The sequence below is a fragment of the Maniola hyperantus genome, chromosome 20 (genome assembly GCF_902806685.2).
Source record: "Maniola hyperantus chromosome 20, iAphHyp1.2, whole genome shotgun sequence".
Taxonomy (NCBI): Eukaryota; Metazoa; Arthropoda; class Insecta; order Lepidoptera; family Nymphalidae; genus Maniola; species Maniola hyperantus.
Genome location: NC_048555.1, coordinates 7,378,017 through 7,394,337, shown reverse-complemented (window position 1 = coordinate 7,394,337; position 16,321 = coordinate 7,378,017). Strand labels below are relative to the sequence as shown.

Below are 16,321 nucleotides of genomic sequence, written 5' to 3'. Positions count from 1 at the left end.
CTTTGGAATAGTACCTATTTAAGAAATCACGTCATGCATTGCCAGACACTTAGTGTCGTGGCGACCCCCTAAAAATTGTTAATGTGCACCACCCCACACCGCAGTGCACCGCACCGCAGCACACCACACCGTACCGCACCGCAGCGCACCACACCGTACCGCACCGCAGCGAAGTGCATCGCAGCACACCACCAGTCACCACAGTGCAGTGCATCACACTGCAACGCACTGCAGCAAACTGGACCGCACCGCACTGGACCGCACCGCACCGCAGCACACCACAGTGAACCGAATTGCACCGCACCGCACCGTTGTTATAGCGTAGAGGCAATAGAAATATACATTTCAACTCTACCTCACACGATCCATGAGATCCAGCCCACTGACAGACAGACGGACTGACAGAGTCCGGGCAATGGAAGCTTATTAATAGGGTCCCGCTGACATCCTTCGTACGGAATGTCCCGCTGGCTGGTCTACGGAATAACTATAGTGCGCGACAGGTTGAGATTGCGATCGGGGTATAAGTCTGGGGGATGCCCCGCACACCCTCACGTCACTCGCGCTCGCCCTAGCATTGGGTTAGCACGGCCTTGTGAAGGTGTGCGGGGCGTTTCCTCGCCGATTGCCAATTCAATTTGTCGCTCACTATACCTGTACTATTATGTATTCTGAGCCGTGTAACGTAGTTCAGAGGTTGAGTTTTGAAACTGAATTCTATTAAACCACTAGAAAAATCCAATAGCCACTAAAAGCAATAATTCGGTAATAAGAGGGGGGTTGAAACCACCAGTTTTAGTGGAAAATTCACTAGTTTGGCAACACTGCTCATTAATCATCAATCACCAACCCATAGAATAAAAATTGTACTTTTGACATGAAATTTGACACAAAACAAAAAGTTAAAATGGCGCGTGAGGAGTTTTTGTACAAAGAGCCAGAAAAGCCAAAGAGAATCACTATTCACTAGACTAGATATTCACTCGGTGTTCACTACCATAGATAATATACTAATTCACTACGTTTGAAAAGCAACAACAAATGGTCGTCAAGTGAACAACGTAAACATAATTTGTTGAAAAATTAATTATAAATTGTAGCCATGAGCAGCCGCAATCCTAACACTTTGATGAGTGTTCCAGACGAACAGTTCGATTATCTATTTAAAATAGTGCTCATTGGGGACTGTGGTACTGGAAAAACGTGTATTGTGCAACGTTTGAAATCCGGTAATTTCATAGAAAGACACGGCAATACAATAGGCGTAGACTTTTCAATGAAAACTTTAATAGTAGACGGGAAGAAGGTCAAGGTACGTAGCAATTCTCTCTGAATTTGTCTAAATTCTGTGTAAAAATGTATTAATTGTGACAAAATCAGCTTCAGATATGGGACACAGCAGGGCAGGAAAGGTTCAGGACAATAACACAAAGTTACTATCGGTCAGCGAACGGAGTAATTATAGGTATGTTTAGTTGTATAATTAGCCATTTTACATTATTTGCAGCTACTAGGAAACTATTGACTGACTAGTGAAATTATGAGTGTATTGCTTTTACAAGTTTTTGTTTCCTACTTGTGTATTTCTAAATAGTACAGTAGCGTGTGCTGTGGTTTTGGGATGCAAGTTGGTTGATTCCCAGTTGGGAAACTTTTGGAATTCATAATTCCTCAATTTACTTACTTAACTATAGGCCTTTTCTGGACTTCTAGATTTTGATAATATAGAATAAATACCTCTCTAGTATTTAGTATTCTGGTATGACTTGCGATACAAAAAATCTGTACTAAATAATGGCTCAACCTTAACAAAACCAAAACATACTCGTTATCTGTCTTTTATTATCATTATGTACTAATAAAACATGTTACTGTAACATGACACATTTCAGCATATAATATTATTACTATTTTATATTAGTTCATGAATTAATTTGCAATATAATACCTATACATTTTGTATTGCCGAGTATTTCTAATGTACATATGTGCGATGTTATCTTAAGTATTATACAAACTCAACTTAAAGCTATTCTAACATTGTGAGGTTTCCTATTTACTTACATAACAACCATGTTTTCTAGTTTATGACAAACTATCCGAATCTCTGTGACATTGCTTGGGTACTAGAAAAGTTAAAAAGTAGCCTATGTCATTAGGATACAATCTGTACCAGGTTTCATCAAAATCAGTTAAGCAGATAGGCAGAGAAAGGGAATAAGTATACTTATATACACATTTATAATTTACAATAATATTAGTATGGATTTATCTTTAAATATATATAAGAAAAAGGTGACTGACTGACTAACTGATCTATCAACGCACAGCCCAAACTACTGGAGGGATCGGGCTGAAATTTGGCATGCAGATAGCTATTATGACATAGGCATCTGATAAGAAAGGATTTTTGAAAATTCAATCCCTAAGGGGGTAAAATAGGGGTTTGAAATGTGTGTGGCCCACGCGGACGAAGTCGCTAGCATAAGCTAGTATAGTATAGAAATAATTTAGTCACATTTGATGGCTCTTTCTTTTCAGTGTATGACATAACGAAACGATCCACATTTCTCTCTCTACAAAAGTGGATAGAAGAAGTGAGACGTTACACTTCATCCAACGTCATTGTGTCCTTAATAGGGAACAAGTGTGACCTCACGGATCAACGGGAGGTGGAACAGGATGAACCAAAGTCATTTTGTCGTTATGTTCCTGAGATTATGTTTGTGATGGAGACATCTGCTAAGGATAACACTAATGTAGAGGATACCTTCCGGAGTTTGGCGACAGAGTTAAAGGTAACTTAGTAAATTTACTAAAGATTTTCCATCCATTTGCCACAAATAACTTCATGATCATCATGATCAACCCATCACCTGCTCACTGCAGAGCACGGGTCTCCTCTCAGATGAGATCTCGGTGAGAAGGGTTTGGCCATAGTCCACCACCCTGGTCATGTGCGGATTGGTAGACTTCACAACTCCGAAAAGTTAGAGAAGTGTGTGTGCGAGGTTTATTAAAAACTGCCGTACCCTTTACAGGTTAGCCCGCGTCCATCTTAGACTGCATCGTCACTTACCACCAGGTGAGATTGCAGTAAAGGGCTAACTTGTACAGTGCCCGGGTAACAACTGGAGCATTGACGCGATTGGCTGGCGAATGGCGGGTGTACGCGATTGGTTAATGTGTCTACTTTCGCTTACCCAATTCGTAAATTTTCTCCCACTATGCCACTTCTGATCCAAGTTGTTTGCCGGGCACTATATCTGAATTTTAAAAAAAATTACCTACAATATTTCCTGTCGGCTACTTTAGTTATGCTCTATGCCTATAATCGGCATACCCTAATCGCGTTAGTCTAGTCATACTTATTTATCAGTACCCATATTATAAATGCGAAAGTGTGTTTGTTTGTTGGTTTGTCCTTGAATCACGTCGCAACGGAGCAATAGATCGACGTGATTTTTGCATGGGTATAGTTGAAGACCTGGAGAGTGACATAGGCTACTTTTTATCCCGGAAAATCAAAGAGTTCCCACGGCATTTCAAAAACCTAAATCTACGCGGACAAAGTCGCGGGCATCAGCTACTATTTATATAAATATACTTATTTCAGAGACAGCACGACAGCAGCGAAGGCCCACCGGCAGAATCAGACTCAGTAGTACTCGGCGACAGTCATTCTGTAAGTAGGTGTCAACCGTGTAGGTCCTCTTAGGTAAATCATTGTATACTAGGACAATCTGCAATTTCTTTTATTCTTACATTTAGAGCCTGGATGATAACCAAATATTTTTTTATGTCACAATTTCAATGGCTATGAACACTTTGTAAATATTGTAATGGATTTAATCATAATATTATTCGGAATACTGTGTAGTTAAATGAATTATAAGACCAGTATATAATAATTAATATTATATATTACTAATGTTAGGTTCGGTTTGCGCTTGCGAATTCTGTAACTTAAAGGCTGGCGTCCACTAGCGAATCGCAATAATTCACCACCATTGTTTACTCACAGCTTACATATGTTGCTTACAGACTAGCTAGTGGTTAAGAGGCGCGCCTCCTATATGGGAGGTCGGGGGTTCGATCCCGGGCACGCACCTCTAACTTTTCGAAGTTATGTGCATTTTAAGAAATTAAATATGACTTGCTTTGACGGTGAAGGAAAACATCATGAGTGGTCATGTGTCAAAGGTGTGTGAAGTCTGCAAATCCGCACATGGCCAGTAGTTCTCAGTAGTGCGCCGGCGATAGGTTGATCATGATGATGATGTTTACTGCAGAACTTCTGCAATCAGTGATGTGCCGAATCGAATTGTTTGTCATACCAATTTCAATCAACGCGTTTCGATTCGGCGCACATTAGGTCGACTGCCAGCTTAACAGTTCGTATCGCAGTGCTTCTACTTTGAGGCAATGTGCCTTCAGCCTTACCAATGTTGTATCATGTTAGCTATGCAGTATGACAAGCGATAGGTAAAACAGTCACAAGTCACCAGTAAAATGATAGATTTCATTAAATTTTCTTACCAACCAAGGTGCTATAACACTCTAATGTGAATCTCTACTTATGCATATTTATTTTTAGATGCTTCTTTGAATTATTTATAAGGAAAAATGTAAGATTTACTCAAAAGTTATTCACGTATTTTAAAATGAAAAAAGTCAATTTTTTCCATTTAAAATAGCTATTTCATTTATTGCCTATAATGAATTTAAAAAGCAATGTTCTAAATAAATAAAACTTGAGCAATTAACACTACCTCTATATTATTATAAAACCATACATACACATTAGTCATTAATCTGTTTGTATGTAAACAAAAGTTTAACTAAACTGTAAAGCGTAAGGCACACCGACAGAGTTTATAGTGGCGGCAATGTTTGAAAAGAGCAACCGCCGAAGTATCTTGGTGGTTCTACTTGGAAGGAAAGGAATGCCTTTTCTCGTTTGATGTCGTCTGTCCACCTATAGGAGGGTCAGCCAAGTGCCAACGCAGCTTAGCCCCAGTTCTTTTAAAAGTTTAGTTAAACTCCTGTGTGTTTAGTTGATAAATCTTAGTTTACAGTTAACAGTCACAAATCATAATTCAATTTTGTGATGGCTTTAATATTGATTTAATTGTAAAGAAAAATCTCATTACTTTTAAGTGTATCTATCTTAATTTGTAAGGTCGTCAGTCAGTTTCGATAGTGTAAATACCTAATTATAGAATAGAACATATTATTTTGTACTTATTAGTGTTGCAGAAAATCGATAAGAGTTCACCCCAATTACACATAAAATCGATTATTCTATCGATATAATATTCTATAGATACCATCGGCCCTCTTGTTTTTAAATATTACTTTGGTAGTATTGGTGCTAAGTACGTTATCGATAGCACAATCGTTTTTATGAGTAATTTGGTGTCCTACGATAGACTATCTATCGATTTTCCGGCAACCCTAATTTGTGCCACCTATTCGAGACTGAAACACACGCCATAATAATATGTTACTAAATTTGTAAAAATATACAAACTTTTTTCATATTTCATTGAAATTATTGCCTGTACGGTTATAAAATCGTATAAGCACCATTATGTGTTGTAAATATTGTTCACTTCACTATTTGCAAGTGTGTATATTGATTTTTTTTTTTCAGTTTTAATCACAGAATTGCTGTTTCTCACGTTTTGATGAAATCAAAAATTAAACTGTGCGTAGATGAAATTTATTTATGTAAAATTAAGACATATTTTAAAAAATACACCTCAAGCCGAGAGTATGTTTGAAAATATGAAAAACGTTCCAAAGTATTGTACTTTTTATCTTCACTGCGTAAGTAATTCCCTGGAATGGGGATCCACAGGCAACACTGATCCCAGAGGGCGCTACAAGAGGTCCAGCCAATGTCAAATTGAAATCACCATTGTTGGTTTTGGTTGGAGCTTTGCTAAGAATTGTTGATATCGATACGATTGGAATTAATTTAAAGATATTGTATGGATGGATACCTTGAAGTTCGTACAAATAAAATTATGGCGTTTGACAGCTCACTATAGCCGGTTGCACAGATGATATACTACAGTATACATCGACCTTTAGAATGAGAATTTGACTTTGTAGAGCGATGGTCTCTGTCATTCGTACAACAGAGACAACGCTCTACGAAACCGTTATCTCTTTCTTAAGGTTCATGTACAATTTATTCGCTTATGCGCCATTTGCCAGGATAAATTTGCAGTGCGGATCCCCATTATTTGAGTCTTTTTCATGTTAGTACACTATGCACTGGAGTTAAAGTTGAATTCAGTTACTTTGAAGCATTTTAGACAAGACACGTAGCAGCATTGCCATTATGGCATAATATATGCCTTGAGCATTCGAATCTCGGATTTTGTGTGATAAATTCGCCTCGTGAGAGTCGGTTTGGGTTTAATGCACGAGCTGTTACGATCGGCCATAGAATTATGAAACTAAGAGTCAAAACACAAAACTGCGATGCGGGTCCGTCCGCATCGTCAAATCTGCAAGCTACAATGACGTTTCGCAAAAAGTTACGAATTGATTTCCATCGCGCAGTGATGTTACTTTATTACTTACTAGATGATGCCTGCGACCTCGATAGCGTGGATTTAGGTTTTTAAAAATCTCTTGGGAACTCTTTGATTTTCTCTCTTTGTAATGAAATTTGTTCATTAAAATCGGTTGAACGGATCTGCCGTGAAAAGCTAGCAGACAGACAGACACACTTTCGCATTTATAATATTAGTATGGAAGTATTGATAGTATGGATAATAACAGACGTACAAGATGCTTTTTGCTATCCATGATACTGAACAAACCTTCAATAACCAAATATGTATACGTCCAATACTTAGGCATACTTAATTTATTATTACTTTGTAACTATTATTTTGGTACTTGAAAAATAAAAATAAAATAAAATAAATAGTTCCATGAATGGTTTAGTTGGTTATCAAGACGATTTGCGACGCAAAATCACAGTTTTTTGAGTTAAAAATTAGCGTCACGACGCGACGTCGCAACGCAGTTTTGTGTTTCGGTCCTAACCTAAAACTGATTTAGTTAATAAAATATTATATACCTATTTATTTAATAAAACTTAATATTAAATAGAAAAAATTAATAAATGTTAGACGTTATGTGGTTAGGAATCCCTACAATAAAACGGTTCTATTAGTTCTAGTATATTAATTTATTAATACTTACTCAGAACACAGATATGTTGATAATAATAACACTTTTGTATATATTATTGTATTTTATTTTACATAATAAAACCGATCAAATAAAATGATCTAACAAAATGTTAATAAATATGTTTTTAAATAAATATGTTTCTGTTATAAAAAGTTGGTTTTCATTTATATTTAAAAAACAGTAAAATATATTCTAAAAAAATATACCTACTAATTTTAAATGGAATAGAATAACCAGCAATAAATTTTCACTTTCTAGTAGCAATCCAGATGACTTGGATCGCTGGTAAGTATTAAGTAAAGTACGTGACAGGTTGAAATAGTAGTCGGGGAGGGAACGGCCCTCACAGCCCTCGCGCTTATCCGGTGTAGGTGTGCGGGGCGTCCCGCCGCCTCATACCCTGAATACCATCGCCACCTGACGCGGGCTATAGGTAGGTAAATTAGCTAGTACAGTACGCGGCCCAAAGTAATGTACATCGGCCTTTAGAATGACATTTCGGCTTTTTAGAGCGTTGTTTCCTTCATTCATACCTAGGTATATGCCGTTTTGGCTGTCACAACGACAGGGACAGCGCTCTACAAATCTGCTATCTCCTTTTAAAGGTCGATGTACATTACTTTTGGCCGCGTAGGTACTGTATAAGATGCTTATACTTTAATTTGTAATTATTTAAATCATCGATACTTAACAGTTTACACTCTAAAAGAAATTAACGCTATGATTCTTCGTATCGCTAACAATGATATCCAATTGTTTCGTCACATAAATACCAGAAATCCACCCAAACTTACCCGGCTCACTGCCCAACCTTCCAAAAACCCTTACCAATTGTCCATTAGGTTTAAATACTTGTACGCGGCAGTTTCCAGAATCCCCCACTAGGATAAAACCCATAGGGTCGACTGCTAAACATTCTGGTTGTCTAAATTGCCCTTTTCTCTGCCCTAGCGAGCCAAACTCGACAATTTTGCTCTTATCTTGTTTATTATAAACTTTGACTCGTCTGTTTCCACTGTCGAGGACGATTACGCGGTCGTTGGTTACGGCCACTGCAGTGGGTCCGTTGAATTCGGTGCACAACATTTCTTTGGTCTCCCAAAGGCTAGATGTATGAATTGCTTGCTGTTTGGTCGCTACTCCGTATTGGTCTACGAATTTTCCGTCACACTCGATGACCTGTAAGTGGACATTTAAGTATCCTGTGAGTTCATTAGTTTTAGCTTAGTTTGATGTAAAATTACAAAAAAATTAAAACCTTTATTTTAAGAGTACTAGGTACTTTGGTAATTCATCTAATGTCCAGGCAGAGATAAAAATTTAAGAGGTTCCGAGACTGGCAAGCGGCTGGATGGCACATAGTTTTGTTCATCAAGCCGTCTGATGCGTCCGTCAAGCAGCTTGATCAAACGGCACTTTTCTCATATCTCGACCACTGTCTCGTCAAGCAAAAATATAAAATCGCATCAATCACCGTCAAAAGCACGTAAATACTTGGGTCAAGCAAAAATCTACGTGCTTGACCGTCGGAAGCCTATTACTTTTGTCGGGATGTCTGCTATTTAAAAATGCTGACCATACCTGTGTGAAGCTGTGATAGCGTAGTGGTTAGGACGTCCGCCTTCTAATCAGAGGTCGGGGGTTCGACCCCGGGCACGCACCTGTATCTTTTCGGAGTTATGTGCGTTTTAAGTAATTAAATATCACTTGCTTTAACGGTGAAGGAAAACATCGTAAGGAAACCTGCATGCCTGAGAGTTCTCCATAATGTTCTCAAAGGTGTGTGAAGTCTACCAATCCGCACATGGCCAGCGTGGTGGACTATGGCCGAAACCCTTCTCAATCTGAGAGGAGACCCGTGCTCTGTAGTGAGCCGGCCGATGGGTTGATTATGATGATGATGACCACACCTGAACTCTATCATTGCCAGTGTCGACGACGTAAATGTGGTGCTGAGCGTTGTCTGTCGCTATGCCCTCTGGCGATCGGAACATGCCAGCCCGACTGCCCTTCTGCCCTATAGACCGGAGGTAGTCGCCATCCTTTGAGAATACGTGGACACAATGCTTCCATTTATCTAGAACAAGTTTGTTATTGTTGGTGAGTAATTCGACCTCATAATATTACGAAATAGGTTTTAAAAGCTGTGATAGGACGTCCGTCTCCTAATCGGAGTCGGTTCGATCCCGTGCACACACCTCTAACGTTCACGTTTTAAGTAATTAAATATCACTTGCTTTAACGGTGAAAGAAAAAATCGTGCTTGCCTGAGAGTTCTCCATAGTGTTCTCAAAGGTGTGTGAAGTCTGCCAATCCGCACTTAGCCAGCGTGGTAGACTATGACCAAACCCTTCTCACTTTAAGAGAAGACCCGTGCTCTGTAGTGAGCTGGTTATGGGTTGATCATGGTGATGATGTACCTATTAGAAGGTTGAAAAGAGGAAAACTTTCTCTACAGTTTAGGTTTAAAATGACGTCAAGTATTTAAATATCCGAAGCAAATCGCTGAAAATGCAATTTTGCTTTAAATATTCATGGCACGCGCGGAACGGTGCCGGATATTCAATCAAATCGTTAAGCACTTTTCATGCACATACCTACTCATCATGTTTTTTAAGTCGGTAGGGACCAATGTTTTGAGGAGTAGTAGGATAAAAACTTATTACTTAGGTACTTTCTAGCTGACGCCCGCGCCTTCGTTGCCGTGGATATACTTACTTAGGTTTTTTAAAAATCCCGTGTGAACTCTTTGATTTTCTGGGATAAAAAGTTGCCTATGTTTTAATCCAGGATATAATATATCTCCATTCCCAGCCAATTCCAGTAGTTTTTGCATACTAAATAAAATAATCGGCAAAGCCGTGCCGTTAGCTTTCCGATAAGAGGTTTGGGTTTAGTAAAAAAATTGCCATAGCCCATCCAAGTTAGGGCCAATTCCATCTTAAGCTGCATCATCAGGTGAGATGCAGTAGGTCTAACTTGTAATGGCACCAATATTGAAAAAAAATCTTAACAGTTAAAATAATACTGAATTCGAGTCAAAGGATTAGGGAACACACAAGTAAACGGTAAACCCCTACCAGGATCACGGCTCTTAATAATGAGGGATATAGATACGACGCAGACAAAGAGAGAGCTATCGAATCCTTTAAAATGGCTCATAAAATACAAATAATGACCATTAACCTGTCACATATATCTCTCCCAAGCTCTTCATAAACGCAATATGCACAGGGCATAGCATCTCATCACAGGAGAGCCTGGTGACAATCTTGGCTTGCGCGCGCTCCACCACCAGCACGCTGTGGCTGTCCATGCCGCAGATGTAGAGGTGGTTGTTCCATGGACTGATGCCGACTCCGGAGGGACGGGAGGTTTTACGCCATATGTAGTGAGGGATGAAGTTGCGGGATCTAGAACATTGATGATAATAGTGAGATAGGTAGATAAGTACAAATTTCGCTTCGTTTTCGACTTTATCCAGATGCAATGCAAGGACGAATTAAATTGACTTTGTACACGTATTTTGCTTGAAATGACACAATTTTTCCTAGAAATAGCATGGTGCGTTTGGCAAATAGGAAAATATCTATAAGTAGATCGGTAACAGGTCCAAATTCCAGAATTTTCAATCAGAAGTTGGAAAAACTTAAAACCTACCTGTAACTCTAACCATGAATTATTATTACCATAATTTTTGAGTAGTCTTTAGGGTACACTAGGAGACCTTTGCTATAGTCCTTATGTGGCTACGAGATTCTTTTTCGAATTGTGGTCGTCTTACCTAAATAATTCGGTCCCTAGACCATAATTTAGCCATACCATTAATGACTTACCTATAATGCAGAGATAAGCTTGCTTCACTCTCCATAGGATCGTCTTGTTTAGCAGTCTCGGGCAGAGGGTCGTCCGATTCTGCATCATAAGGCGTGGTAGAGTCAGATTCTATGCGGAAGTTCTCTTTGTCGAATGCGTACTTCTCCGCATCCCATTTGGACACTTCGGTTAGAAGTTGTAACGTGTTTGTGTGAAGATTTATGAAGGTCATAACCTAGAATTTTTTTTTACTTTTATCGAGACATATTAAGTATATCTAGGTCATATGTTTAATCATCTATCAAAAGGCGTAATTGCAGAAATTTAATTCAAAGTTGGACCTATTCAATATCAAATGAGTTCTCAGTTTCAAATATCCCTATAGTACGTGACAGCTCGAGGTGGCAATCGGGTATGAGGCAGGGGTACGCTCCGCACAACCACACGTCGCCCGCACCAGGTTAGCGCGGGGGCTGTGCGAGTGGTGCGGGGCGTTACCTCCCCGATTGCCATCTCGACCTGTCGTGGACTACACATACCTGCTCTTCATCATCAACATTCTCCTTCATGTTCATAGCACGTTTAGCGACGTCGCGAGCCTCAGCCAAAGACGACTTCAATCCCAAAGCCGTCATATCACCCAACTTCTGCAACTCCGATGCTTCTCCCAACAACTCCATCTTTCCTTGGAGGATAACATCGATCTTTTCTTCCGCCGTTGTGTTTATTTGTTCGATGATACGGTCGAATCTATCCTGTAAAGTTAAGAAGGATTAAGAAAATCAAGCCCAGTTAAAAATATACTTAAGACTAATATTCCCCTTTCCCTTCCTTCTAGAGGTATATAATATATATTCTGTGCTAGAGGTATAAACCCATTGAGATGACTCAGCGTATCATGACGCGATAAACGGAGATCTAAGTAAGAGGTCTAAAGGCGATTCGATCTATCAAACAACAAAAATATAGTAGGTATATCTATCTTCTAGGCTTCTAGGTACATACCTACTATATAGGTAGGTACTTACATATTTATTTTTTCCATGATACGATCGAATCGGTCCTTAAAAGTTGAAAACAATCTAATGATAAGGACTAAGGACATTCAAGCGCAGTTTTTGAAGTACCTAGGCAGGTAACGCGGATAGATACCGATATCAAACAAAACAAAAATAATCAAGATAATTACAGCGAAAGGGTAGGTTAGATAACAAGGAAAACCCGTGATTTCATAATTATAAAATTCACAAATACAATTCATCATCACCATCATCATGATCAACTCATCGCCGGCTCACTACAGAGCACGGGTCTGGTCTGATGATGATGATGATTGTCATTTGTTTTTCTGTGGTGCAATAAAGTATATACATACATACATACATACATGATTGTAATGTTGCTAGATTTTAAAAGAGTTGTCACTCGCCCCGAGCCTTACGCCAATAAACGAGTCTACGATAGCACGTGTTTTATTCAATACATCACATTGGCGCAGTCGATAGGATCTCATTTTGGCCGATGACGTCAAGTTCTAGGGATCAAATGGGACTTACCCCTTAAAGGGGGTAATTGGTTACCTCATAATGTTCAATTTTGTGATCAAGTCGACTTGCGGCAGAGTCGAGTTCTTTCAAAATCGATCCCATCTGGGTTCTCATGTCTGCCAAATGCTGCAACCAGCATACTTTGCAGAAATTCTGTAACAAATTATTTTATTACATCCTTAATTTAATCTTCTTTGTTCGTTCTTTGCTTCCCGTATTTTTTCTTTGTTTTTGGTCTTCCATAAAAAATATTTGATAAGTAGTAAGAATGTCCAGTTTAAATCTTTTCTGGTATTCAAAGAAATAAAGAAAATGCTTATTTATGACGCTATAAATAAATACATTGATGTGACTCACAATAAGTAAAGTAATACTGGGTTATATTTTTGGTAGAATGATAAACAATGATAAATAATGAATATACCTACATACGGCTGCAGATTCTTTTTAAACGGAATTTAGGACAAAATTATTACAAAATTAAGTAATTACTTACTTTGGGATTACTATTGTTTTCATGTTTCTAATATGTAGTGATACAAATTACGCCCTTATGGTCGTGAATCCTATAATTGTTACATCACTAGCTTTAATATATAATTATATTTACTACATTATATCATAATAATCATGATGAGTTATGATGTACAAGCACTTCCTCAATGATAAATGCTTTATTGTTGAAGCACAATAGTAATTGTTCCAAATTAGTTACTTATTAGATATAGCTGGTAAGTAGGTACTTCTACTTAGGCCTATCTTAAATTTTAAGGGGGAAAATATTATGTCAGCACCTTGTGCAATTCTGAATTGTTTGTAATAAGATCTATGTTAGATAACATACTTAGGTACCTACGTATGTTTAGTACTTGCTAAAAGTGTTATGAATTAGCTACCTACCTAAACCATACGCTATACATCAGAGCTCTCATAAGCTACGATTAGGATTACGTACCGATTTGCAATGTTCACAGTTAGATATGTCAAAGTTGTCGCATATCGATCGACAGTGAGAACACCGCACTCCGGCAGCAAACAGCTCCACACTCTGCGTGTTATTGTTCATTGGTGACAATGGTGGGGTGTCTGGCTTCATCTTATCCTCGTTAACACCAACCATAGCCAGCAATGTATCTATATACAGGTTAGATGGAAGATCTTCTACGAAATCCGGGCTGTGCACTTGTATTCGTGTACGGCAGATCGGACAGTTGAATAATGGGAGATCTGTAATTTTAGAAGTTGGGAAATTCTTTAATAAGGTATATCGGATCCCTGGCCACGAAGATCAGAAATCTGAAGTTTTTAATACTACCCGTACCAGAACCGTTTGACAGTACCTACCCGGCAGAAAATTTTGTACATCGAACTTTAGAAAAAGATAGCGGTTTCGTAGAGCGTTCTCTATGTCGTTGAGACCGACAAAACGTCACGTATGAGTGACAGAAACAAAGCAGTACGAAGCCGAAACCTCTTTCTAATAGTCGATGTACAATATTCTCTGCCAACTACTGTATTTGAAAATGAAGCATATCGTCGCTAAAATGAAGGTATTATAGAAGAAGCCGAGAAGAAGAAAGAAGAACATAGAAGATGAGAAGGAACCAAAAATTGCAGACACTCATTAGGTTTAGGAATAGACAGATATCCCGTGTCTCTTGACTTGGTTTTCTGGTAGAATAGCGCAACCATTTTACCAGTGGATCTTAGGACTGTAGAAGATGGATTTGGATCAAGGGCAGTAAGTAGATGGTAAGTAGATGTTCTAGTCTGCCAAACCGCATTTGGCCAGCATAGTAGACCATGGAAAAACCCTTTCATTGTGAGAGGAGACTCGTGCGCCGGCGGGCGATGGGTTGATATGATGAGATGTTCTAATAAATTTAGATGTATAATTTAAAAACTCACCAGCAACGTAAATTTTGAGACAAGCACAGCAGAAAGTATGCTGGCACGGCAACATCTTAGGTCTGGTAAGAATTTCCAGGCACAGGGCGCACTGAATCAAATCTTTGATGCCACCAGATAATCTAAGACAAATAAAATTACATTGAAAATTACATGTGTTGCGGGTCGTATGAGAAGTTTAATAGCCACGATCTCGATGAGATATTACTTGATTAATAATCTCGATGAGATATGATTTGATTAATGATGCAATCTACAATGGAAATGCCTATTATCTATTTTTTGAGAGGCCGTAAACCTAAGTAAGTAGGTACCTAGATTAGGATATCGAGGCGCTTGATGGTAGGGTGGTTGCTACTAAGCCAGTTATGAGATGAGGTAATTCCTTCGTATTCCTCTTTAATAAATGAAGGTCTCCTATTTAATCTACTACTCCGTGGTACTTAAGCTTTCCTCGCTGAATATATAATTAAAAGCGGTTTGTGCTTTATAATATTAATTATCTCCTAAAGGAACTAACAACATAACTAACCCTATTGAGCGTTTCAGAAGATTCATATTTAGTTTGGATGGATACCTACTGAAATGGACAAAGTGATCGGAATTATGTAGAAAATTTTGCATCGGCGCATGAATTGCAATTCGCCATAGCACGAGCGCTGCCAACTTACATCTTCGATGTTTGCTATTAATACAAAAATTTTGAGTTTTTTTATAGCGAAGCAAGTAGACATTATTTTTGCATTTTAACAATCCTTTAAGCCCTCCCTTATCAGTCAAGTTGAACAAAATTTTACTTATGTAAAACAAGAAATCTATAAGTACCTAACTATAGGTAGTATTTTATCAAAGAAGAAGACACCTACAACTCATTCTACAACTAGACGTAATTTGTAAACACACGCTGATTTTTTTTCGATTCATCACTTCGTGTTCAGAAGACACAGATCAACTCTGCAGGAGAGCACAGGGATTTTTTTTTAAATTTGAATTTATGTACCTACCTACTTAACTGAGCAAGTTTCTTAACTGTTCTTTCAGTTTCAACTTTGGAGATATAGGTTAGAATTATTAAATTCGCCATGTATATCGCTGATTGCAGCCTAGACAGGGTTTTTAGGACGGGAAAACGAAAAATGTGATTTAAAAAAGAATCTATACTATACTATATACTAATAAGTACGATAAGTAGTTACAAAATAATCACTTAGGTAATTTTGTACCTAAACTACTTAAAAAGCGTTGATAACCGGCGGCGGTTAAGACGTCGGCGGCCGGGCGTTCGATCCCGGGAACGCACCTCTAACTTTTCGGAGTTACCTATGTGCATTTTAAGCCATTAAAATATCACTTGCTTTAACGGTGAAGGAAAACATCGTGAGGAACCTGCATAGTTGAGAGTTCTCCGTAATGTTCTCAAAAGTGTGTGAAGTCTGCTAATCCGCTCTTGGTCAGCGTAGTAGACTCTTCTCATTCTGACTTTTGAGAGGAGACCTGTGCTCAGTAGTGAGCCAGGGATGGGTTGATGACGATGATACCTAGGTAAAGACTTACTTTCTGGGCTTCGAATTGTCTGATGTAGTAGAATTCATTTGTCGAGATGCAATCTGACTGGTTGATCTATACATAGGTGGTGCGGTCTGCGATAGTGGAGTTTCCGGAAGTCCAGTCTCTACTCTATGACTGTTAAGCCTTTTGAAACTAAGAAAAAAACTAGGCTTTTTCTTGACTTTTTCCGCCATTTTGACACCTTTTTAAAAGCATTGAACAATTAATACTGAATCAATATCAGTTTTTATAACAAAACAGATTACACCGATTTCAAATAACGA

The 16,321-nt window shown here is 38.4% G+C and overlaps 2 protein-coding genes across 2 annotated transcripts; one reads left to right on the top strand and one right to left on the bottom strand.

Moving 5' to 3' along the window:
* The first annotated feature begins 1,010 nt into the window (after positions 1-1,010).
* On the top strand, positions 1,011-7,294 carry Rab19 (RAS oncogene family member Rab19). Its single transcript, XM_034979517.2, has 4 exons — positions 1,011-1,312; positions 1,381-1,465; positions 2,542-2,798; positions 3,617-7,294. The coding sequence occupies exons 1-4, from the start codon at positions 1,103-1,105 to the stop codon at positions 3,716-3,718; spliced, it is 654 nt and encodes a 217-aa protein (XP_034835408.1). The 5' UTR covers positions 1,011-1,102; the 3' UTR covers positions 3,719-7,294.
* A 67-nt stretch (positions 7,295-7,361) lies between these two features.
* LOC117991873 (tripartite motif-containing protein 2-like) lies at positions 7,362-16,277 on the bottom strand. Its single transcript, XM_034979506.2, has 9 exons — positions 16,044-16,277; positions 14,490-14,611; positions 13,537-13,808; positions 12,615-12,734; positions 11,574-11,789; positions 11,055-11,269; positions 10,405-10,631; positions 9,129-9,295; positions 7,362-8,397 (listed from the first exon to the last, which is right to left on the bottom strand). The coding sequence occupies exons 1-9, from the start codon at positions 16,229-16,231 to the stop codon at positions 7,921-7,923; spliced, it is 2,004 nt and encodes a 667-aa protein (XP_034835397.1). The 5' UTR covers positions 16,232-16,277; the 3' UTR covers positions 7,362-7,920.
* Between the last annotated feature and the right edge of the window lie 44 nt (positions 16,278-16,321).

Bases quoted from the DNA above. Each gene is read 5' to 3' on its own strand.
- Rab19 (XM_034979517.2), top strand. From the start codon at position 1,103: ATGAGCAGCCGCAATCCTAACACTTTGATGAGTGTTCCAGACGAACAG. The intron at 1,313-1,380 runs GTACGTAGCAAT...TGACAAAATCAG, and splicing joins TAGACGGGAAGAAGGTCAAG to CTTCAGATATGGGACACAGC. The intron at 1,466-2,541 runs GTATGTTTAGTT...CTTTCTTTTCAG, and splicing joins AGCGAACGGAGTAATTATAG to TGTATGACATAACGAAACGA.
- LOC117991873 (XM_034979506.2), bottom strand. From the start codon at position 16,231: ATGGCGGAAAAAGTCAAGAAAAAGCCTAGTTTTTTTCTTAGTTTCAAA. The intron at 13,809-14,489 runs GTGAGTTTTTAA...CTAAAATTACAG, and splicing joins TCTCAAAATTTACGTTGCTG to ATCTCCCATTATTCAACTGT. The intron at 10,632-11,054 runs GTAAGTCATTAA...TCAATGTTCTAG, and splicing joins AGCTTATCTCTGCATTATAG to ATCCCGCAACTTCATCCCTC.